The 24,739-nt window shown below is 42.4% G+C and overlaps 1 protein-coding gene across 3 annotated transcripts in view; it reads left to right on the top strand.

Annotated features, from left to right (window-relative positions):
* Positions 1 to 24,739, top strand: part of PRKCZ (protein kinase C zeta) — a 112,169-nt gene that overhangs the window by 71,485 nt on the left and 15,945 nt on the right. For 2 of the 3 annotated variants that reach the window (XM_063145525.1, XM_063145527.1), the window contains 8 exons: positions 4,900 to 5,031; positions 10,530 to 10,611; positions 12,100 to 12,152; positions 14,524 to 14,712; positions 15,807 to 15,904; positions 19,776 to 19,862; positions 20,370 to 20,505; positions 23,212 to 23,299. In XM_063145525.1, the coding sequence (XP_063001595.1) occupies positions 4,900 to 5,031; positions 10,530 to 10,611; positions 12,100 to 12,152; positions 14,524 to 14,712; positions 15,807 to 15,904; positions 19,776 to 19,862; positions 20,370 to 20,505; positions 23,212 to 23,299 (865 nt within the window). The remainder of the gene's footprint in view (positions 1 to 4,899; positions 5,032 to 10,529; positions 10,612 to 12,099; positions 12,153 to 14,523; positions 14,713 to 15,806; positions 15,905 to 19,775; positions 19,863 to 20,369; positions 20,506 to 23,211; positions 23,300 to 24,739) is intronic. The other variant, XM_063145526.1, reaches the window with a different exon arrangement.

The raw sequence follows: 24,739 nt of genomic DNA, 5'->3' as shown, positions 1-24,739 counted from the left end.
AACAACAACTAGGTAATGTTTTGGCACTCCACAAATCAAATTGGTCTTTATTGCTTTAGCCAATTGCCATCGCGGAGGCATAATACAATTCCAGAATAAAATCCACAAAGATTACATATAAAAAATTTCAAAAATAATAAGCAATTTACAATTAAAACAGCAGCAGCTGCAGCAGCAACGACAATCCCACTAAAATATCCTATCCTCCCCTGGTAGGACCCTTAAACTTAAAACTATTAACATATGTCCCCCTTTTATAAAATATCATAATCTTGGCAATCAGTCATGCAATTGGCCCCTCCCTTCTTTATGGACAAAACTGCATTTAGGGCGCAATCCTGTGGAATCCGCCCTTGATACTTGTAAGCCTCTGAACTTAGAGGCATATGAGTATCCAGTGGGAGCAGTTGTTTTCTCCGCCATACCTCCTGCTCTGCATTTCAGCCAGATGCTCTGCATTTTATCTAGCGGAGGCATTGCGGAACGGAAGGGGAGGAGGCTGGAGAGGAGTCAGGATACGGTGTAAGCCGGCCTCTCCAGTCCCTTCTTGTCCCCATACACAAAACTCCGCCTTCTTTTCCTCCCCTCCAAGGTGGCTTTTGTGACCTCGGAGAGGCAATCAGTGTGGTTCTCTCTGCACCGGTGGGGAGGGACAGGGGCATGAAGCTCGGATTCCAGGCCCTAACGTTGGAGAGATGTCTCCAGCCTTGGATCCTGGGATCTGGAATACCCTACGGCCATAGGATTATTCCCTTTAAAAAATTGTGAAATCAAGCATAATCCTAAATGTTGGTTTCGTAAGGAGAAATACCAATATCTCCTCTCCAGATCCTCCAACTACTTTACAGTGAGCTTCTGTCTTGGGGAATTATACCAGTTTTCAGTGTAACGCAGTGTGTTCCAAGGTGTGTACCTCAGACTGAGCACGTAGGCACAAATGCTCTTTCAGGAGGATCCCGCTACATCATTGGTTCCCAAAGTGGGCGGTACTGCCCCCTTGGGGGTGGTGGGATTGCATAGGGGGGCGTTAAGAGGCAAAGGGGCAGCAGGGGGGCGCTCGAGGTGGTCTTTTCCATACCTGGAGTTTTGGTTACAGAAGGAAATTTCTGATCGTTCTCCTGCACTACGGAGAGTAGTTCAGAAGCTCCTGGTTGCATTTCCAACATCCTATGTGATGGAATGTGGTTTTAGTGTGGTCTGCCTACTTCTCTCCAAGCAAAGAAATCGACTCCAGATTACTATAAGACTCATGTTAAGTGACTTTAAACCAGACATTGGGAAACTGGTATCACTTCATCAAGCCCAACCATCACATTAAGAATGAATAGTGAGGTACTCTACCCTAGTTACTAAATGTGATATCTAATATTCTTGCTAAATGACTATCAGACTTTGAAAAGATGATATCACTGGATCACGTTCATCAATTATGTTTAATTGAATAAACTAAAAAATGCAATTGGATTTTGAATAAATATTCAATGAATTGTTACTGTTTTGAATTTTATTGTTATTATCTTCCTTAGTGGGTCGTTGAAAACCGCTATTCTGAATAATGATTTTTATAGGGTAGGGTAGAGGGCACTGGGCATGAGTTTGTGGAACCAAGGGGGCGGTGACCTGAAAAAGTTTGGGAACCACTACTCTGCATCATCCCAGCGTAACATCAAAAGGAAAGCTATTAATTCTTGCTAGAGTGATTGTCCTCCAGAGTTTTGGGTATGTAAGCTTATATACGTATGGAGGGCACAGCTGATATCCAGGTCTGGGTACAGAGGTGATATTCTTTGCGTATTATCTCTGCCAGCAATTCATGAAAGTCCATATGGAATATATGTTGCTGTACTTGATCTCAAGCTTTTCCCTGGCCTTGCAGGGAGAATACCGACATTGTGTCTGTCTGGTAACAGATTTAATCCAATCACTGTGCAGAATACAAGTCATTGCTAGCTTGGAAGGTTTCGGACTGCTTCCAAAGAGAAGCTTGATCCAATAAGTCATCATCCTAAGATTTACTAAAGGTATCAACTTTGGTAAATTAGTTTGAGCTTGGAGCAAGGAAGGTGTACCACGTGGAAGGAATTGATTTTGGATAGTCTCAAACATTTGCAAGCCCCATAATTGGGCTCCATAGAGTACCACACAAACAAATAATAGTTGATATTTCAAAAGATCCTTTATAGTTTTTTTCCCTATCCCTGTAGCAGGTTTTGGCTACACTGTGGTGCTTTATTTTCTACTTGGAAATAATTACATGGGTTTTCCAGTGGCCTCCCATCCTGCTTGTTGAAAAGGTCCACACTTGCTTAGCTTCTATTATTTTGCTAGTGCTCCTGGATCATTCATTAGGTCCCTGTGTATTTCTTTTTTAAAAAAAGAGAGAGCACATTTACGCGTCTCTAAAACCAACGGAATCATGTTTGGACAGAAGATCTGTGGTTTAGCTGAAATTGAAGGATACAAATGCAAGATTATTGAGGCACGCCAGTGATGATAGTTCTGTGTCTAAATTTCTTTGCGCTTGTTGCAATTGACTTGTTTCCAGAAGATATTCAGAAGGAAATTAAGTTAATAAGCGTTTTCCGACTTATGTCAGTGTCTTTCACTGGTGATTTATGACAGTGGTTCATTTTGACTAAAACGTTTGGTTGTCTTCCAGTTAAACATTTGTTCACTGGAAAACCTATTTGCATTAGTTGAAAAGAAGGGCATGTGAATATTTTGGATTCAAAAGGTTATGTTTCCTGGTCAGTGGACAGTTGTGTACAACTGGAACCCTTTAGAAGTGGAATACTTGTGATAGAACATACAGTTGCTCCTTTTTTAGGGAAAGAAGCATAATAAATCATATTTATAGGTATTGCTAAAAAATGTATAAATCCAATTTCCCCTTTGAGATCCTTTAGTATTGCGAGCACTTGTTGTTACACTCTTCCCTGCAGAAGATGTCTTGTCTCAAAACGGTCCTATCAGTTCTGGGGCCATGGACAAGGAGAGCAAAAGGCTGCGAATTGAATTGAAGGATTCTGGTTCCCAGACCTTCTAACAAACTTGCGGGGCTCATTAGAGAACACTCTCTGGGGATTAATTAACATCATAAACCCAATGCTTATTTCTCTCTTTGCGGTCTCTTGCCTTAATAAGATGCCCTGCTAAGATGAGAAACTCCACATTGATCATACCCGTTTGATTCCTGATCCAGTACTACTGGGAATTTGGCAGCATTTGATGTGCAGGAAGATCAAAATGTTTGTCACTTTTTGAGCTTCAGTTCTGGCTGAAAAACCTTCACTTCAGCTTTCAGTTAAGATGTATAAGCATTCTCTCTGTGAATGCTTTCATAGCCCCACTCAGACGTCTGACATCTAGGAGGGATTTATTCTAGGAAGTATTCTTTATCTGTCTTAGCTTTTAATCATACAAATTAAATCAATTTGATGTTTTGCATCTACCAGTTCAAAATGGGTGGGCGAGAAGAGAATCAAACCTATGAGTGGGGAGATCACTTTAGCTGTCTTAAAGACTGATGCACACTCTCCTCAGTCTAACATCAAAGTTCTGTACACAGGCACACATTTCCTTTAAGCAACTTGCTATCCAACCATGGGATGCCATTCACTTGTTCCATTGACCTGAAAAAATCCCATTCCTTTCACGCGACAAGCCTCTCAAACTATTACAGTTTCATCTAATGCATTTCCCTATGCTTAGGGTGACGTACTCATTCCATGTTGATAGAAAACCATGAGCTTTACCTTGTGGAATCTCACTGCGATAAGTCTAGCTTAATTTTCTTCTGCTAATACAATCCCCATTCTGATTTTTGCAAAGGAAAATAAAATGTTTGCGAGTATTCATACATAACAGCATAATGCTTCCTGCCGCAATGGTGGAAGATTAACGAACCTGGCTTCCCATGCACACTATTATTTGGGGCATTGAAGGAAGCATATTCGTATTTGGCTTTTTTTCTCTTTTTTGGGGGAACTGGTGCTGTGAATTTTGCATGCGTGTACCTGACAGCGGGTCATAAAAATCAAAAGAGGCAAAGAGTTGCTTTAGGTGTAATTCAAGGACTTGTGCAAGATAGTTTCTTGTTTTTTGCGTGTTTTCCTTTGCTTTCAATCGTGGGGCACCATTTTGAAGAGGAATCTCCCCACAGATTTTTTTTGCCATGTTACTGAAATCCAAACTGCTCTCAAGAATGCAGAATGAGTAGGTTTGCCAGGTTTTGTTTTGGTTTCAGTTCCTGGCCAATGGTCTGAATATGAAACATCTTAATTACAGAAACTCTAGGGAGAAACAGTTGGCCAATGGTAGATTATCTGCTTGGATGCACAAAGTCTGAGGTTCAATCCTGAGCATCTCCAGTTAAAACGGGTGGGCAACGTCCGGAGGTCCGGAAGTCATTTTCTGTAGGCCACTACACAGTCCTCCAGGTGTCCCCTTACATCTAGCTTGTTTTCTACAGAGTATCAAAAGGGCCAAATTTAGGTTGCAAACAAGGTAATTTTGGCAGTTTGGAAACTCTGTAGCTGCTTTGGGCCATTTTTAAAAACTTCTTTTTAAATGGGGGCACCAGGGAGGGGGGCAGCATGTGACCCACCCCTGATTTTGAATGATCAGGTAGCACATTAAAGGCAAGATTCTGAAGAGCTGCTTCCAATCACAGTAGGCAGTTCTGGGCTAGATGGTCAAATAGTCTGACCTGGTATAAAGCATCTTCCTAACTTTCAGGCTGATGAAAGGCATGTATGAGGCGACATTTGTATCTGTAGAAACTTTCTCATATTGCCCATGTCAGTTGATTGGGTCTTCACCTTTTCAACGTGCAACATGCTTTGGAGGGTATTCATTGTGTGGGTGTAACTTCAAAGATGATTCGTGTTTTCTTTCTAGAGAGCATACTGTGGCCAGTGCAGTGAAAGGATATGGGGTCTCGGAAGGCAAGGCTACAAGTGTATCAACTGCAAGCTGTTGGTCCATAAACGCTGTCACATTCTTGTCCCACTGACCTGCAAAAGGCATATGGTGAGTTCGGCTCCTGCACAAAGCTCTAATGCAGTGGTTCTCAACCTTCCTAATGCCGCGACCCTTTAATACAGTTCCTCATGTTGTGGTGACCCCCAACCATAAAATTATTTTCGTTCTTCTCTACATGATCCATTGTCATGGGATGGTTTGCTAATGAAAATAATACATAACAATAGCTTTAATAATACAAAAGATGATACATGACATAGTTCAGTCAATACAGTTTCCTAAGACCATCGGAAATATGTGTTTTCTGATGGTCTTAGGCGACCCCTGTGAAAGCGTCATTCGACCACCAAAGGGGTCCCGACCCACAGGTTGAGAACCGCTGCTCTAATGGGTTGACTTGGTGTTATGTACTACTTTTCTTTGTAAACCGCCCAGAGAGCTTTGGCTATGGGGCGGTATAGAAATGATAATAATAATAATAATAATAATAATAATAATAATAATAATAATCCTGTTCAGATGACATGCTAAACCATGACAGTTGAGCATTTTGAGCTAGACATTGGCTCTGTTCAGAAGACACCTTAAACCACAGTTTTAACCATGGTGAATTAAGTATGTCCTGTGAACCATGACTTAGGCCAGACCTACACCTTGTGTCAATTCATTACGAATGTGGAAGAAAAAGCAGGCTTTAACACAATGAAAGTGGTATATGAAATGTGGATTCTGCCCCAACAGTTCTCCACTTCAGTACCTCAATAAAGCAGTAGTGTAGATCTAGCGTAAGTGTGTCGTGTGAACCATTCCTAACCGTGGTGGCTACATAACCACTGTTTAAATACGCTCACTAACCACTTGCTCCAAAAGGCTTAGTGGCCCTAATTTTGGCTTAGTATGTTGTCTGAACAGGCTCATTATGACTTAGCATGTTGTGTGAACCATGGCTTGGCGTGTCATGTGAACCATTCCTAACCATGATGGCTACATATCTACGGTTTAAACACACTCACTAATCATTTGCTGTAAAAGGCTTAGTGGCCTAACCATGGCTCAGCGTGTTGTCTAAACAGGCCTTATTATTATTATTATTATTATTATTAATATTATTATTATTATTATTATTATTATTTTGTAAGTGTTGCAAAAATTGTACAGGTGTGTAGTTCATTAGTTTTAAAAGGCAAACTGGCATTTGTAGCCTTTCTCCTCCACTCCCCAACTAGGCTAATTTGTGAGGAGCTGGTTCAGAGGTCAATTAATTATTATTATTTTATTATTTTTATTATTATTTATTTATGTAGCACCATCAATGTACATGGTTTATTAATGCACTTATTGATGAGAGAGAACTGTATTTTTTAGAATAACTACAAAAAATGTTTTGGTTTTGTTGAAACAGCCCTTTTTACTCAGCCTTATTATTCTCTTTCCCTCACAATTATTAAAAAAAACCACAGTTAAGAAGCCACACATTAGTACCTTCCAGGTTTCATAAAAACACCTTTCCATATCTATTATTTATTTATTTATTTATTTATTTATTTAGAATGTTTATATACCACTCCCCATTGAAAAATTTCGGAGCAGTGTACAAGATAAAATGAAAATAAAAACAGAATAAAACGGTTAAAACAGAATTTAAAAGAAGCAAAAACAGATTCAAGGCTGCATATTAAGGAAAGGCTTCTTGGAATAAAGACGTTTTGAGGAGGCGCCGAAAGGAGTACAAGGTTGGCGCCTGCCTGACCTCCAGAGGCAGGGAGTTCCACAGGAGGGGGGCCACCACGCTGAAGGCTCTTCCCCTGGTGGATTCCAATCAGAGGATGGATCTAGGTGGAACCACCAGGAACAGGCCCTCGGATGACCTCAGTGACCGGGCAGGTTGTTAAGGGAGAAGGCGCTCTCTCAGGTATCCTGGTCCCAAGTTGTTTAGGGCTTTCCTTAACCTGGTATCACTCAAATACATTGAACTACAGCTCCCATCAGTAGCTAGTTTGAAAACAAGATAATTTTGGTGCTTTTGTGTCTCTTTAGGGGGTTTTCTGCTGAATTTTGGCAGCAAACCACTGGTTTTTTGCCACTGCAAAAAACACCAGGAACAGCAGGCCGGGCACAATACTACCCATGTGCTGCACGTTCCTTCCCCCTGTCTTAACCTGTTGGAATAAACTCCACTCCCACATCATCTTTCTCTCAATTTATTATGTAACTCTTGCTGCATTCTTCTAGGTAATCTCTCTACGGGTTGACTTTGTGTCTTCTTTTGGTCTGAGATGTTAAGCTCTTTACAAAAGGCGATTGCTTTACTCTTACTTAAATCCACGGTCTTGTGCAAGTCACACTAATTTCAATGGGGCTGGTCCCAAAGATGAGGTTTCCTGGATTCATAAGGCAATGTATAAGTAATGTGTGTTATTGTTTACATCCTTTATAGTAGCTTGTTTCTGATAGGGTCTTATTGTTAGTGTTGTTAATCCCACATGAGACACTGCCCACCCATATCTTGCACTCTGATTAGAATTTGTAACTTTGAAATCAAAACCTGCTGGGAACTCTTAGCTTCAAATAAATAAATAAATAAATAAATAAATAAAATAATAATTTTATTTCTTACCCTCCTCTCCATTTTGATTGAGGAACAACAGTACATATAAAAATACATAAAACTGAATTAAAACATAATATACATTGTTAAAACATCCTAAAAACATTGCTGGTTTCTAGTCTGTGCTTTCCCTCTACCTTAAATCGATTCCAGCATTTCACAGTTCTTTTGACTCCAAGAAATGCAATACAGTTTTTTCTGCCTGTAGTTTTAGATCTTGACTCTGTTGGGTTTTAGTGTGACCCAAACTGTGAGGTCACTTTCATAAAGCCATGCTAAGGGAAATTCAGAGGCTGCTTCTGAGATATACAAGAGCCAAAGGAAGGGAGTGAAGACTTGTAAATGCTATAGTGGCTTTCTGTTAAACAGCTTCACTCTCTTAACCTGTTACAATATCAGTGTTTTGGCTTTGTGCATCGCATGTTAATGCCCAGAAGAACACTTTGAGAACTCCTAGAAAAATGTAAAAACATTGAGTGTTTTTTAATGGCAATTTTGTACATAAATGCAAAGCCTTGAACAGCTACAGACTGTTTTAAGGCAGTATTTTTCAAATGCTTATTTCTAGCTCACTTTTTGATTCACAAGGTGTTTCCGGTTGTGTGCAATTGTTAAAAAGGTCGAACTTGAAGGTAACTAAAAGCAATTTCTTAAATCATGTGCTGAGATAAGATTCTCCATATACATATTAACAGAAGATGTTCTAGGAGTAAAGAATCCAGCCAGTGAAAATGTATACCCCACTTTTCCAGGGCGGCTTTACAGTGGAAATCCATTAAAAATATAATAATGCTTAACATTAAAAACGGTAAAGACTTTCCTAATTCAACACGGTGCCTGTGTCTCTAAAACTGTTACATTTTCAAAGTTTTGCCTAAAAATGAATGTCTCGCAATGGCTTCAGAAATATCTGCTGGCAGAAGCAGAGGTGAGCCTCCATAGGTAGAACATATCTTAATTTTGCCTTTGCAACCAAAGAAGGTCTACTAGGCTGACTGTATAAGCTTATGGACGCTGCAAGCAGAGAGCAGGAGTGATTCATGATTGCCTGGAAGAAGAAGAAGAAGAAGAAGAAGAAGAAGAAGAAGAAGAAGAAGAAGAAGAGGAGGAGGAGGAGGAGGAGGAGGAGGAGGAGGAGGAGGAATCGTAACAAGAAATGCTTTTTTTTTTTTAGAAAACAAAAGTATTTTAAAACGGAAATAAGCCAGCTTGTTCATTGCCCTCTGTGGCTCCTTAAGCAGAAAGAAAAAGCAAATCCCTAATTAGGAAACAATGTTGAGTGTTTGTCAACACTCAGAAAGGTGTGATTTTAAAAAAAAAGGTACATTATTTATAAAAAGTTATATAAGACTGCTAATCCAGGCTCTCAAGTAATTTTGCATATTTTTGAGCGTCTTGAAATTCACCGGGGGATAGAGGGTTTCGGTGCGTCGGCACCTTTCCTTTCGAATGACCATGCCTCTGTGATACGTCAGGCACTGACGATCATCTGCTTTCCACAGTTACTAAAAACGTGCTTGTTTACCCTAGCTTTTCTCAGCCATTGACATATCTAAATGCTGTTACGCTTTTAATGATGCACCGTTTTGTAATATGTTTAGGGTTTTTAAAATGGGAAGTGGTGTATAAATATTCTAAAATAAACAAATGAAATAAATAAGTGTCCCTGTACAAATAGTAGAAGTGATGGAGGCTATGAATCAATTTAAAATGAAACACACACACACACACCCCAAACTTACACAACTATATGCTTGCTGGCGTTTCTAAAATGCATTGTGTATAACTTGGTTTGCTCATGTGTGGTATATAAAATTTTAAGGAAAGGTTTGTTCAGACAATAATTACAAATTTACTGAATTTAAATGTTTTTACATTTAATGATAATTTTATGGGCAAACTAAATTGTAAATAATACATTTTATGTTCCTAAAGGAACAAAGAGACTTTAGATCTTTAAACAGTACTAAAAAAATGCTACATATTTCCCCCAAAATGTTTGTGCTTCCCCCTCCGAACCCCTGACCTCAAACCCCCCTGTTTTCCCCCCCATGGCTTCAAAATTTCCAGAAATTTTACATCTCTGCCCATCAAGTGGGAAACTGCCCATATACTGTCACATGTACACTCAGTTATACGTATGGACGTGTTTGTCTCACTTCAATGGATTTTACTACATTGAAGTGATAGCTAAGTAGTAGGAAATGGTCAAACGTAAAGTGGTTACTAGACGTTCCGGGTTGAAAAACGGGTTGGATATCGTTTATTTATTTCCAAACTTCTTTGCAGTCCCAATTCAAACTTCTTTGTGCATAACCTGAGTTTTTCACAATATATAGGATTCTGAAGATCACAGTCAAACATTTTACATATGTTGCCTGAGTTACATGTTGCTCATCCCTGAGATAGTTTTGTAGAGTGCAGTTGAGTCTCCTACGAGCTCTTTTATTATTATTTATTTATTTATTTATTTATTTATATAGCACCATCAATGTACATGGTGCTGTACAGAGTAAAACAGTAAATAGCAAGACCCTGCCGCATAGGCTTACATTCTAATAAAACCATAGTAAAGCAATAAGGAGGGGAAGAGAATGCAAACAGACACTTTTCACCCTCCTTTTGCATCGATATTCTCATTAGTGCTGTGCGCATTTACTACCATCTCACTTGAGACAACCTTAGAAATATTTAATTCTGCTTGAGCTTGAATTACAAGTAAAACAAAATATGCTGGTTTTACTTTTAAAAGGGAATTCGTAAGCATAAGGCTTGTTTACACTGCGGTATGCAGACAGCGAGTAAGTACGCGTTAGCTGCATTCTAGTTAGTTGGCAAGGCAAATCTCAGTGAGATTTCTGCTCAGTCTTCAGGGAGCATGCCAGGATTACATAAAACTCATAATTAGTGAGTTTTTCAGTACTATATATTCTTACAGGATTCTGTGATGCCTTCCCAGGAACCTCAATTAGATGATAAGAATGATGAAGTTGACATCTCCACAGAAGAAAATGATGGAAGTAAGTATTCTTGTTATGTAAATAATTCAGGCCCGGAGGAGGGGGAGGTGTTAGCTAGTCCTGTTGATAATGCCTATAAGTGAGAACAAGTATGGAATAATCTACTGGAGACGGGCCATAGTTTTGGCATGCAGAAGGTCCTACCATCTCCAATCTCTCTGCCTTAACTGGAGATCTGCTCCCAGCCCATGTAGACCAGTATCTTTCAACCAGGGCATCCCCCAGAGCCTTTGCAAAATACTACATTCTCTCATTTTGGACATTACACATTCTTGTTGTTGTCGTCATCATCATCACCACCGTCATCATCATCATCAACAACGCATTTTTACCTTGAAATTTTGTAATCATGACTGGTTCTTACACAATGATGGGCTTCTTCCGTTGGTGGAGGGAGGAACTGGGGTCTAGCGGAGTCTCCCTGCTGGAGGAAGGAGGTGGTGCAGTGATTTTATCTTATTCCCCCTTTCCCCTGAAACCCTCAGTGCCAGCTTACACCAGCCAGTGTCCACCCCACCCCACCCCACCCTCCAGAGCAGATTTTCAGAGGCATCAGGGGTTGCAGAAGGAGGGGAAATAGGAAGAAATCACCTTCTCCCTTTCTGTCTGCTGTATTATCCAGTTTGTGGAGTTCTCTCCATTCAATTCTGGATTCCACCCTTGGAGGCGGCGGGGTGGGGGGTTACTTTAAGGAGAGAGGGTTGGGGTTCCCACAGAATGTCCCGACATGTTATAGGGTTTCCTCGGTAAAAAATAACATTGACAACTACTGGTGTAGACACTAGCTGCCTAGGTGGCCCAACAGCCTCACTCAGTACAAGGCAGCTTACTGCATTCTCCCGGAAAGACATCAGGCTGTGTTCCTCTCTGTTTAGCTTCTGGGGGAAATGTAAAGCACACTCATTCAGGCTGGCTTTCTAAGGCAGACAAATCAGCTGCTTAGTCTAGTAATTTTAAGGTTGTTTCAATATTTTGACTGGGTGGCTTCATTGTTCACTGCCCTGAGCATTAAGAGAGGCAGCCTATCAGTTTTTAAAACACTGTTAACTTGTTGGACTTGGTGAATAATAGGCAGCATGGCACGCTCAAGAGGTTGCACATGGGTTTGTTATTCAAGCAACAAAACCAAAATCAAAATCCCTGTTGTGCGTTCGTAACTTTTTCTACAGTGATAGGATTTTTTTGTTTTGCCGTTTGCTTGTAATTTGGATGAGAAATAATTTCGTGTCCTGTTAGTGATGTTTGGCAGGTAAGCCTTCCTTCTTTAAGGAGATTTCCCCACCTGCCCCCCAACCCCCCCCCCCACAAAATTGCGGAATTGCAAAGGGATCATTCAAGCTCCATTTTCAGATTTCCATCTCCTTTCTCATAAAGTTGCTGTATGTGTTATTTGCCTGGCCAAATGCAAGGAGACTTCTATTTTCAATCATTTCTGCAACAAAAGTACTGATTGCTTTATTATTATTCTTTGTACATTTTGACCTACAGTACCTTATATTCCTTCAGCCCGGAAACATGACAATATTAAAGATGATTCTGAGGTAGGTTTTTGAAAAAAAAATGTTTTTTTCCCTTAAACTGCTAGGCTTTCCTTCACTTTATTAAATGCATGTGCCTTTCCTTATCTCTTTCCTGTTGTGAAATATGGATTCTTTTTCATTTTTATTTTAGTCATAGCAAGTCCATTAAACAGAGAAATTTTACAGATTCTCCTGTGTTAACATTGCATTAACATGAGATTTCAGCAGCATCTCTATTTTTACTCTACTTTATTTTTACTCTTTTATCTGAAGGATTTTTACCCTGCTGCTCTGCCAAAAAATCGTTCTCAGAGCCACTCAGAGAGAACAATAATACGACAGTCCCCTTACAATATAAAAGTCATGACATGAGAGGAAAAGGGATTGGGAGAGAAGAGGAAAAAAGTAAACCCAGGCATTAGTTCTTAGTTATCAAGTTGTTACAATGACCCGCTGGAATGGAAACAGCCCAAAGAGGGCTCAGTCACTGTTTTCTGGTAGTTCTTTCTGTTAAAGCACTGGCCATAATCTACCTTTTTTGAAAATGGTGAGTCTTAGAGTTAGATGCAACTTGACTCTAGTGAACATGCATGTGGTCCAATTTGACCTGCCAGGCTCCTGAAGGCTAGTAGGGAGGCAAATTCCTTCGCTTTTCTCCGTTGGGGTGATTCCCCTTGGTCTGCCGCTCCTTCTCCCAATTGGTGCAAGGGAATCCCTGTTAGCTTCGCCCACCCCACATTCTCCCCTGTCTCAACAGAACCAGGTCCTCCAACTGGCACCTCGGTCAGTGTGACTTTGCCTGCGCGGTGGAGAAGTAATGTCCTGCATAATGGAATCCAGATCACGGAGAGCTAGGTTGGGGGTCATCCAGCTGACCCCTGCCCAGTTCCTTTCCCCTGATGTAAATCTCATGTGTGGGGATAAAATGTGAGTGCATCTCTTCCCTCCCATCTCCAAGAATCACCTATGCAGATAGTAAATGTTGCTGATGCTTTGTGAGATATTGAGGATTCTATTAAAAAAGATTCTAAACTTCTTTTTTTTAAAAAAAGTAAATGCTACAGTCCATTCAATGCGCAGAAATAGAAAAGGTGTCAGCAGTATGTAAATGGCACGAGTGAGTTGTGGGGGAGAGATCAGGCATGGATCCCTGCTGTGGGAATAGGAGTGCTGGACAAAATTTATTAGTTTTCATCTGTGAAATGTTGGAGGGAATGGAAACTTAGAATGCAATGGTATACACACTAATTTGGGAATAAACACCATTGAATTCACTGGGACTTCGGAGTAAACACCCATAGGACTGCCCTGTTAGTTTGCTTTACTGTCATTGGAAGCTAGTGACATTGGAGTTGTACAAATAAATACTATGAACTCAATTATTTTGGCCCCCTAGGAAATAAATGTAGACTATGGTAAGTTATTTCTTTGTTCTTTCATAGAGGGCATCTCAGCAAACCAGAGCTATTCTCCCCCTCCCCACCAGCCATGGGCTGATAAATCCTGAAACACTTTAAATGGCCCTAAAGGGTTTTCAAAACAATTACTTTTAAAGAGCAAAGAGATGCCAGAAGAATATTGAATAAATAGAAAGTCCTTCTCAAAGCTGCATCTTGCATTTTCCTCTTTCTTCACTAGAATTGCTGCCAGTGTTGGTAATGTACGCATGAGTGGCTTCTGCAGTTGACTAGTTCGTCCTGCGTTCTGCCCGTCTATTATTTGTCTGAAGCAACTATTTGTACAAACTCCAGCTCAAATGCAATTTGGAGGAAAAAACACTTGATTTGATTTAAACGATTTATATTGTAAATGTGTGCAAGAAAAATATGAGTTGAGTGTTCACGATGCTAGATATACACATACCTGGATGTACATTGACCTGCCGTAATATTCTGGTCTCTGATTATTCCCACTTTCTCTAACTATTCAGTCTAAAAAGCATATCCTGAGGATATAGGATGTTGGTAGCCTTATTCGCTGGAATCTTTAAGCTCTATTCAATCTCCTGTTAATAGCGGCAATCCTAGATCAAGAGTCCTTATGTAAATGCTTTCCCTAGTGCAGAACCTTGACCTGGCTAAAAGTGCAGTACCATGAGGTCAAATAAAAATAGACTGTTAAAATGTTGAACATTGTACATATCTTTTAAACAGTTTTAAAGATGTGCGCTGCACGTGGTTTGGGAAATAAGCCCTCATTACCTCTAGTATAACTACTCTGAAATAACCAACCAAGTCTTGAAAATGTGAGGATAATTTTTTAAAAAAACTTATTATGTGGCTGAGGTAGTACATTGCTTGAATTGGCCTGTTTTTCTGGTTACATTCAGCTTCTCTCTAACTTTTGTTTAAAAGACCATGGTGGTGTCTTACTTGCTTGCCTTTCCATATAGCAGCTCAAGCCAGTTATTGATGGAATGGATGGAATCAAGATCTCTCAGGGTCTGAGTCTACAGGACTTTGATCTAATCAGAGTTATTGGACGAGGAAGCTATGCCAAAGTTCTTTTAGTACGGTTAAAAAAGAACGATCAGATTTATGCGATGAAAGTAGTGAAGAAAGAATTAGTTCACGATGATGAGGTAAGAGCCCTGATTCAACGCGTTAAGTGGAATTGCATAGGCATAATTGAAGATAATTGGTTCTACGGAAAGTTTGCTACGATTAATTGAATCATAACTTTAAGCCTCTTCCGAAGGCAGACATAAACAGTTGCCGTTTTGGTCAGGCAACGGAAGTAAAATACTTTTTGGGCAAAACTGCATGTGGCGTGGGAAATGTACAATCAGATCCTTTCCCTGGACATCAGGAAAAACTTCCTGACTGTTAGAGCAGTACGACAATGGAACCAGTTACCTAGGGAGGTGGTGGGCTCTCCCACACTGGAGGCCTTCAAGAGGCAGCTGGACAACCATCTGTCAGGGATGCTTTGGGAAACTCTCGTACACTGCTTTTAGCTTCTTAGAAGGGAAGGATGCAAGCATCCAAAACACTGAGTAGACCTGGGATGATGAGTAGCCTTCAGTATTTCCCCAAAAAGGAAATCAATGCAATATCTTTAGTGAAATGTAGAAGTTGAATTCTACAACAAGTCTGTATTAGGGGCCACTTATATTTGACTTATTTCATATCTTATCTAGATGTCAAGGTTTGGTCAGGGTTCTGGAAGGGAGTTTAGGAACATCCCCACATTCATTTTAATCAGAGTTAAGAATCTCATGTAATGACTAATCCATGGTAGGTTGTCAGGGAGGGGGAGAATAAAGGATTTCTATATGATAGGGGAGGGACTTTTTAGTTCTTTAACCTGATGGCTTTAACTTTATGTCTGCATCAGGACCAAGTAATTGATATCTACTTAATAATACCTGAAGTGACATCTTTCATTGTTAACCTAGTTTGACATAGCACAAGCAAATAGCCAGGGCATATTGCTTCAGCCTTTCCCAAAATTGATTTTTCTTTCTTCCTTACACACACTCACCTGTACCTTACACTTTCTATTCTAAGCAATATTCACATGCAGGCAGGAAGAATGATGAGGTGGTCATGACATCTCTTAAAGCAAATACTTTAACAGCGATGTCAGTGTGTACAAATATAAATGTGTCTGACTTTTGGTTTTGGCATCCTGTTGTACAGCCGCCATTGTGATCCTCTAATTACTCTGTTTCAGGATATTGATTGGGTGCAGACGGAAAAGCATGTGTTTGAACAGGCATCCAGTAACCCATTCCTCGTTGGCTTGCATTCCTGCTTTCAGACGACAAGTCGGTAAGTGAACAAAGTGTTACCGTTTGCAAAGTTAGATTTTATTTGCGAGAACTTCAATGGACATGAATATCCCTGCATGCTGTGTGTCGGTGCTGGAACTGTGCTACCAGAATGGACTGCAGTGAGGGTACTATGCTGTGGTCTCCTCAACTGCAGGGCAGTGGGATTGAGCCGAGCATCCATAAGAGCTTGCTGTCAACTTGGTTCTCATCAATTTGGCCCTTGTTATCATGCTTGCACGTGACGTGTGTCTCTGCATATGTCTGGGACCTCCTTTTCTGTTTTCATAGAACCATAGAATCATAGAATAGTAGAGTTGGAAGGAGCCTATAAGGCCATCGAGTCCAACCCCCTGCTCAATGCAGGAATCCACCCTAAAGCATACCTGACAGATGCTTGTCCAGCTGCCTCTTTGAAGGCCTCTAGTGTGGGAGAGCCCACAACCTCCCTAGGTAACTGCTTCCATTGTTGTACTACTCTAACAGTCAGAAAGATTTTCCTGATGTCCAGCCGGAATTTGGCTTCCTGTAACTTCAGCCCGTTATTCCGTGTCCTGCACCTTGGGTTGACCGAGAAGCAATCCTGGCCCTCCTCTGTGTGACAACCTTTTAAGTGTTTGAAGAGTGCTATCATGTCTCCCCTCAATCTTCTCTTCTCCAGGCTAAACATGCCCAGTTCTTTCAGTCTCTCTTCATAGGGCTTTGTTTCCAGACCCCTGATCATCCTGGTTGCCCTCCTCTGAACACGCTCCAGCTTGTCCGCATCCTTCTTGAATTATGGAGCCCAGAACTGGACGCAATACTCTAGATGAGGCCTAACCAGGGCCGAATAGAGAGGAACCAGTACCTCACACGATTTGGAAGCTATACTTCGATTAATGCAGCCCAAAATAGCATTGGCCTTTCTTGCAGCCACATCGCACTGTTGGCTCATATTCAGCTTGCGATCTACAACAATTCCAAGATCCTTCTCCTTTGTAGTATTGCTGAGCCAAGTATCCCCCATCTTGTAACTGTGCACTTGGAATAAACCCCCTCAGAATACTGTACAACTGACTGGGGGATATTATTCTTGTGCTAGGCCTATCCTCAGTTCTGCCAGAGGACAGGCTGCTTGCTTGTTGGTCTGGTAGAGCTGGCCCAGGAACTAGCCTCTTTTAGCAAAATATATTAGCGCCACAGCATGTGTAACTTTAGTGCAGTTCCCCACCCCCCATTCCAAATCCTTCTCCTAAAAGCTTAGTGACTGACAGTAAGAGCTATCATTATCCATTTTGTATTTTTTTGTATTTTGGCCCCACTGACTTTTGCCTTTGGCCCTGCCTAGCACTGGAATGTGGCCCCTGAGAGGTTCTCTGAAATTGAATTCAGCCCTTCAACTGAAAGAAGGTTCCCCACGCCTGCTATAGAGGACTGAGACACTTTCTTTTCCATGTCAATTCCATGCCCTTTCTTCGTTATTCCTCTTCTAGAAGGCGTGTTGGCATTAGTGTGGGTTTTTTTATTTATTAATGGTGTCTTCTATCCCTTTATCAAGATAGAGTGGCATCTTTGCACATGGCACAGATTGATAAACAGTTTTGGGAACACACTTAATAAACTCTTAGCTGCTTTCAAGTACTAATGGGTTTTTCTTGTCTGCATCAGCTGAAATATTTTTTTAGGTTTTTTTTTCACTTCGGATTATAACATTCAAGCAAAACGTATACTTAGAATAATAGGAATCTACTTTTAAAAGTGATATTTCCCCCGTATGTAACCTTGCTTAAATACGTAAAGCTTTAAATCTACTGACATTCCTTTTGGTAATGCAAAATATTGCCTTTATGACCGTTCGAAGATGATTTTCATAATCCATTGCCAGCATGGAGTGTACTGTACCTTCGCATAACCACTGTACGTGGCTTTGGTGTAACTTTCAAAATATTTGCAGTCATCATTAATCACCTTATTTATATTTAGAATAGTTATACCTCACTTCATAACCTTGAGACTCTCTCAAAGCGGCTTCCAAAAGATTCTTAAAATAAAATCCCACTCAAATCTAGTACAGAAATTACATAGCGTCCAAATGGAACCAGGGTTGTATTTTCTGCCCTCCTCCTTGTTCTCGGGTGTCCTACAAGGAAGCAACTTCCACTGAAGTTCTCTGAGCAGCGGGCTCTTGCTCAGCTCGTGGTGGAAGGAAGCAGGCTTGCTTCATTTTCCCTGTGGAACAGCAAAAAACTTCCAAAGTATCCAAACTCCTGTGCTATTTGAGAGCAGAACACACGCTACAAAACGTGTGTTCTGCCACCGAACTGTGGCCTCTCTCACCGCACTCATCATGAATGATAACGTTACAGTTACCTTTAAATTTAAGTGCCTCGGAGGAATGGATCAGTTCTTTATGAATCCAGAAACATGGGCTTAATGTGAGGGAGAGGGAAGAAAATGGAATTGTTTCTTTTACACTCATGAAAAGTTTCACCACTGTATCACCTATTTAGAGAGTGGCAAAAGTCCAACCAGTTCCAGTTTCTAATACCCTACTTGCATTGCTTCAACTTGTGTGGAAAGAATTTAAGCTCTGAGAAACTAGGATCCGCGCAATAAAAGACAGCAGTATTATAAAGATCCTAATTTCCCTCAGCTTAAACTTTCTCAAGTATGTATTTTTTCTCTTATTAAACGGTAGTTCCACTACTTCACTTATCTTTTTGCTCACCTTGAGAATTTTCCTATTCAGATTCCCATTTCCTAATATTTCCTTTTGCAACTACTGCATTTGGGACTCTTGTTTCCTCCAATCTCTTTGAATGTTTTTGTATAACAGCGTTCTGATGCCCAGCTTCCACTGTGAGTCCTGCCTTATTTAGAGATACATATTAAAACTAGAGATCTTGGTTCCACCAAGATGTTTTTTAATGTACTAGCTGTACCCGGCGTAACATACGCCGTTGTAGCATATCTTAAAGTTTATTAATTAAATATCATCGCAGGGACGCAGGCTGCTTGGAGGCCGCCAATACAGTGCCATCTGGCAGACCTGGGGGGCAGGGAGGTCGGGAGGGGGAGCAGGTGTCCCCCTCTCCCCGGGGTTCCTGTCAGCCTTGGGCCGCCCACCCAGCTCGCATGAGATTAGGCCGGGGCCTCGGCTCGCAGCAGGTGAGCGGCCTCCCACCCGGCCACCAAGGGCCCCGGCCGTGCCTCGCTCATGCTCCGGACCATGGCGCTGCCCCCTTCATGGGGGGGGGAGCGAAGAGGCAGAAAGGGGGGTAGGATTACCTTGGAAAGCCCAGAGGAGTCGGGCGAGGGGCTTAGCAACCTGTATCAGATGATGTTGCACATTGTTACTGTTGCTTAGCAACCTGTATCAGCTGAAGCCTTTACGGAAACACACCTAAGCGTTATTATATGATGTTTGCGGTGGGAACAGAGAAGTACTCCTGATTTTTGGGAACTGAAAATCAAAGGGGAATTGTACGGCTGGGCTAAAAGTTCCACCCAGTCATATTTATTTTGCGAACTTTTCCTGGCCTTTTGAGGGCAGAGGGGGAAGGCGTGAAGACCCTCCCGAAAATCGGGAGGCGGGACGGATACTGACATGTTTGGGTCCTAGAGCTTTATTCCACCCCCCTTTAACTGTTTAAAAATGCTGCCGCAGTTTGACTGAGCACCAGCCAACAATACAGGTCTTGCTTGCTTTGGAAATGGGACCACAAATGTCCATGAGAAGACGCAATGGGATGGCGTTGTGTGGTTACCTTGGCATTGTATTGAAAAAAGACGGCTGCCCCATGGCATGTTACGCGAGCGCTTTTAATGCGGATTGGCTTGCGTGGGCGACTTCCTCAAGCCAAATAATCAGAACTTGCATGTTATACTTTCAGGTTGTTTCTTGTTATAGAATACGTGAATGGGGGTGACCTCATGTTTCATATGCAACGGCAAAGAAAACTCCCAGAAGAACATGCAAGGTACTTTCTTAATGGTAGCTGAAAGGGTTTCTTCTTTTTCACTGCTATCGACAACACATTTAAATCAGATTAAGTCCACTGAAGTCTTAGGAGCACGCGTATCATATGTGGGATTCTGTTGCCATTTGCCCCTTATTTATTTTAAATGTGGCAAAATTGGTGCTGTGAGTACATCTGCAGCCAATTTTGTTGTAAACAGAGTTGCCAAACCAGCATGAAATCCTATTTTGCGTTAGAGCTGAACTAGGATTCAGTGATAACACATAGCATTGTGACTGAGACAAGATTAGTGTAACCGTTTAATAGCATCCATACTACATTTGGGTTGGGGGAATGTGGGGTGTGGGTGTTTTCCCTTTAACTCCTTTGGTTTAAAAAAGTATACACCACTAGGAGAACTTTGGTTATGGGATGACATAGAAATACTGTCAATAAATAAAAAGACTTAACATCTGCCATTAGATTACACTGCTCCTTAAAAATTATGAAATGGCCTTTTCGTTTAAGGTTTTATGCTGCTGAAATCTGTATCGCTCTCAACTTTCTACATGAGAGGGGCATCATTTACAGAGATTTAAAATTAGACAATGTTCTCCTGGATGCAGAAGGTCATATCAAATTAACAGACTACGGCATGTGCAAGGTAAGTTTGCTCTTTGGATTTAGCACATTGTCCAAGTCCTGCATTCTAAAATCCAGAATCTGGTTGCGCTGGGGGAAGTTTGGGAAGTGTGCTCTTTTCCCCCTAAATTAAAATAGATTCCTCCAAGCATGTTACTGAACTTTAAAAAGACACTCCCCCGCTTCATTGTGGGTTGTTCCTCCTGCCCTCGCTTCTGGGAAGCGTTCACCGCCATGGTCAGCCGCAGCACCTTCTGCAACTGCTCCGGAATCCAAAGGGCCGTTTGTCCTTCCCTGCTCTCACGTACAGGATATCTTGCCTACCTTTCCCCACTGTAGGGGCCTCTCAATTTGTCTCCACAGCAGATCAGGAAACCACTAAGCAAGAGGTGTTCTCCCATTTGTTGGTGTGAGGGTGGAAGGCAGGAGAAAACAATCAGCTAGCAAGAAGATGGAGGTATATAGAACCGTGCCTCAACTATGGAAGCATTTACAGAGGTCGTTCCCCCTCTCCCATGATGCCAAGACTCGGGTTATGTAAATGAAATGGATTGGCAGGAGATTCAAGACAGACGAGGACTGGTACTTCTCACAATGCAGAGAGAGCCAGTGTGGTGTAGTGGTTAGAGGGCTGGGCTGGGAGTGGGGTGATCCGGGTTCTAGTCCACACTCGGCCAGTCACAGACTCTCAGCCCAACCAGGGCCGGTGCCAGACTATTTTGCACCCTAGGCAAGCTGAGCTACTTTCATACACACACACCCAAAATGCCAACTTTGATTCTTAAGAACATATGTTTCCTGGAAAAAATAAGAAGCACAAAACTTGAAACTGCTAAATTTATTTTAAAATGCAAGAAATACGTCATGCCAATTATAGCAAACAAATTGGAAAGGAACGTCTATGGGTCTAAAATGCATTGTTTAATAGGAATATCACCTCCAAATCATCCCCCCAACTCACATGCGCGCGCGCACACGCACGCACACACACACTCAGCATCACTCACTCCAAACAAACACACGCATGAACACACGCATTCACTCAAAGACCCCATGCACCCCATTCACCCATACATTCTCTCTCTCTTCCAGGCGCGTTCTGGAAGTCCGAACGTGGAGCTGCCCCACCCCCACCTCAGCGTCCCTGGCTTCGCTTCGGCTGGGCGGGCATGGGGCGCCATCTCGCCCACCCAGGCCCAGCTGAATCCTCGGGCCGGGCTGGCTCACAGCCAATGCTCGTGAGTGCTGCACTGTGCCTGGCGCTCCTCTTAGCTTGGCGCTCTAGGCGACTGCCTGAGTGGCCTCTATGGTATCATAGAATCATAGAATAGCAGAGTTGGAAGGGGCCTACAAGGCCATCGAGTCCAACCCCCTGCTCAATGCAGGAATCCACCCTAAAGCATCCCTGACAGATGGGTGTCCAGCTGCCTCTTGAAGGCCTCTAGTGTGGGAGAGCCCACAACCTCCCTAGGTAACTGATTCCATTGTCGCACTGCTCTAACAGTCAAGAAGTTTTTCCTGATGTCCAGCCGGAATCTGGCTTCCTTTAACTTGAGCCCGTTATTCCGTGTCCTGCACTCTGGGAGGATCGAGAAGAGATCCTGGCCCTCCTCTGTGTGACAACCTTTTAAGTATTTGAAGAGTGCCATCATGTCTCCACCGGCCCTGAGCCCAACCTACCTCCCAGGGTTGTTATTGTGAAGAAAAAAGCGGAGAAGGATTATGTACACCGCCTTGGGTTCCTTAAGGAGGAAAAATAATATTGAAATGCATGGTGTCCACTTCTGCAAGAAGTGGTGGTGATCTCTAGCTTAGATGAATTTAAAGGGACTAGACACATTAATGGAGGAGAGGTCTGTCAGTGGCTACTAGCTGTGGTGGCTACAGGGAATCTCTAGTGTTGAACTTCTTTCAGCCGAAGGACTGAATTCCTTTCAGACAAGCTGCCTTGGGGACCGCATTTCAGTGGTGGGCCAGCCAAAGACAAAAGGGGCAAGCCAGAATACCAAATGCGTACATATATATATTAGCCTCAAGCTCTTATTGCCAGTCACTAAGCTTTGAAAGAAGCACTTCAACCTTTTAGAATGAGGAGGGGAAGGGGTGGGGCTAAGGGGAGGGGGGAACCCTGACTGGCCCCATGGCCCCCTGCCCCCCTGCTCTAGGCTCAGAGGCGGTCTGCCAAGGAATGAATACCACTTGCAGAGGAACCAGAGGAGAGAACGATTGCCTTCAAGCCCTGCTGTTAGATATTGGTTGGCCACTATGGGAGGCGGAATGCTGGACTGGAAGGACCTCCAACTGAGCTGCTTTTGAATTCTTCTTCTCAGGAAAGAGCACTTTGCACTCTGGAGAAGCTCTGGAAGGCGGTACGCCTGGCTTGTGGGTGCACCATTGCTCTATGTGTGAATGCACAGACGTGGGTGTCACGTGTTCAGGGCAACTCTCGCATAGTTGGCTTCAGGGACAAAAAAGAACTTCATTTTCTTGCAATATCAAATGAATGTTTATTACCCCTCTAATTACTGCGGAGGTGACTGCTTTATGATTTTGAGTGTGTCATGTTAATAAACATTTTGGAGCAACGGCGTTTGAGCTGTGTTTATGAACACTGCAAGCTTTGGGTAGGGGTCGTGCGGTGTGGCATCCCCAGCTCTCTGACGGAAGGGAAATTTCTGCAGGCCACATTTACCTTCCGTCGACAAAGTGTGGTGTTTTATTTCTGCAGGAAGGATTGGGCCCTGGTGACACTACAAGCACTTTCTGCGGAACGCCAAATTACATTGCCCCTGAGATTCTACGAGGAGAAGAGTATGGTGAGTGGGTATATTGAGCGTGTAACGATTTAATTGCTGCAAGTCATTAAAGTTCTAATTTCAAGCAGCTATTGATGTGTTGCTTATTTATGAGTATATATTGGCCCCATTAAGTAGAGGCCGGGGGGTGGTCTCAGTTGGTGCTGGGTTAGCACCATGTCCCTTGGAAATCCCCACACTTTCTCTCCCCCGGGGCGTCATCAGGTAATCCTGAGGAGGGAGCGTTGGATTTCTGGGTGCCCATCTGGGGACCGGAGCCACCCTCCCGCTCTTCTGGTGGACAGTGACCAATCACAGGTCGCCTTCCACCAGGCACCACCCAGCCATGCCTCCGCTGCAACTCCGGAGTGAAGATTTAGAGCTGTCTTAACGTCGTCCCGTGCGTCCTTACCTCGTTCCGAAGAAAAAAGTACGGGAAGTCCCTGATTTTTTTTCCTCTGCAGCTTCAGCGGAAAGCCCCGGGGTGGGTGCACGATTTCAGCTGTGTCGTATAATTGATGCCGCACCACTGCACACCCACCCCGGTGCTTTCTGACAGCCCCCCGGTTAACTGCAAGGTATTCTACTGTATATTACTTGTTTTGATTTGGGGAAGGAAAATGTTGAGCGCTTTTCAAAATGTACTGCCTGCAGAAGAATGGTAAGACCAGCCTAGGCTACCCCTTGGTGTTGGAAGCTGGATGACTGGGTGCTTCAAAGCAAGGAGAAGATCAGCTGGGTCTATTTTGAGGGACCCTAGAATATGAAGTTCTCTTCTCAGACTTTGGAGTTGAATGCAGTTGACAGGCTTAACGTACAAATATGGCCCATTCCCTTTTTAAACCTGTGCATTTTACTGACATTCACACAATCGCACAACAATTAATTCCAAGGGCTAACTGTAAGTGACAGCTTTAATGTTTCACCAGTTATATATGATAGTCTAGAGCAGAGCTTTCCAAACTTTTCGTGTTGGTGACACCCTTTTTAGACCTGCATCATTTCGCGACACAGTAATTCAGTTTTACTAGCAAACCGGAGGTTAAACTAACCCCTTATAAGAGATATGGACACATACATAAACTGTAATAACAAAATGTATGGGGACACAACGTATCTCATGAAAACCTTTCATTTATATTTTTAAAAATATATGATTTGCAAGATAATAACATACATTTCCAAGACTTTTCACATTGAACCAATTTTGTCGAGCTGCGATGGAGCGGCGGTTGAGACGGTGTTCTATCAAAAAACTGGACCCATGGAATTTCTCAAATGCGTCACTTCAGTTGCAGCCGCATCACCGGAAGTGATGCGGAATCAGCTGTTTCGACCCGATTATGCGCACTGCGCATGCGCAGTGCCTGTATGATCCCTTGACCGCGGTGTGCGTACACTGATCCGACGGAAGGGGAATATACTAGCGCACCATACTAATCGGCACCTTTGCTGCGTAAA

The sequence above is a fragment of the Elgaria multicarinata genome, chromosome 20 (genome assembly GCF_023053635.1).
Source record: "Elgaria multicarinata webbii isolate HBS135686 ecotype San Diego chromosome 20, rElgMul1.1.pri, whole genome shotgun sequence".
Classification (NCBI taxonomy): domain Eukaryota; kingdom Metazoa; phylum Chordata; class Lepidosauria; order Squamata; family Anguidae; genus Elgaria; species Elgaria multicarinata.
The sequence above is the reverse complement of the archived record's forward strand: the minus strand, read 5'-3'. Positions and strand labels throughout refer to the sequence as shown.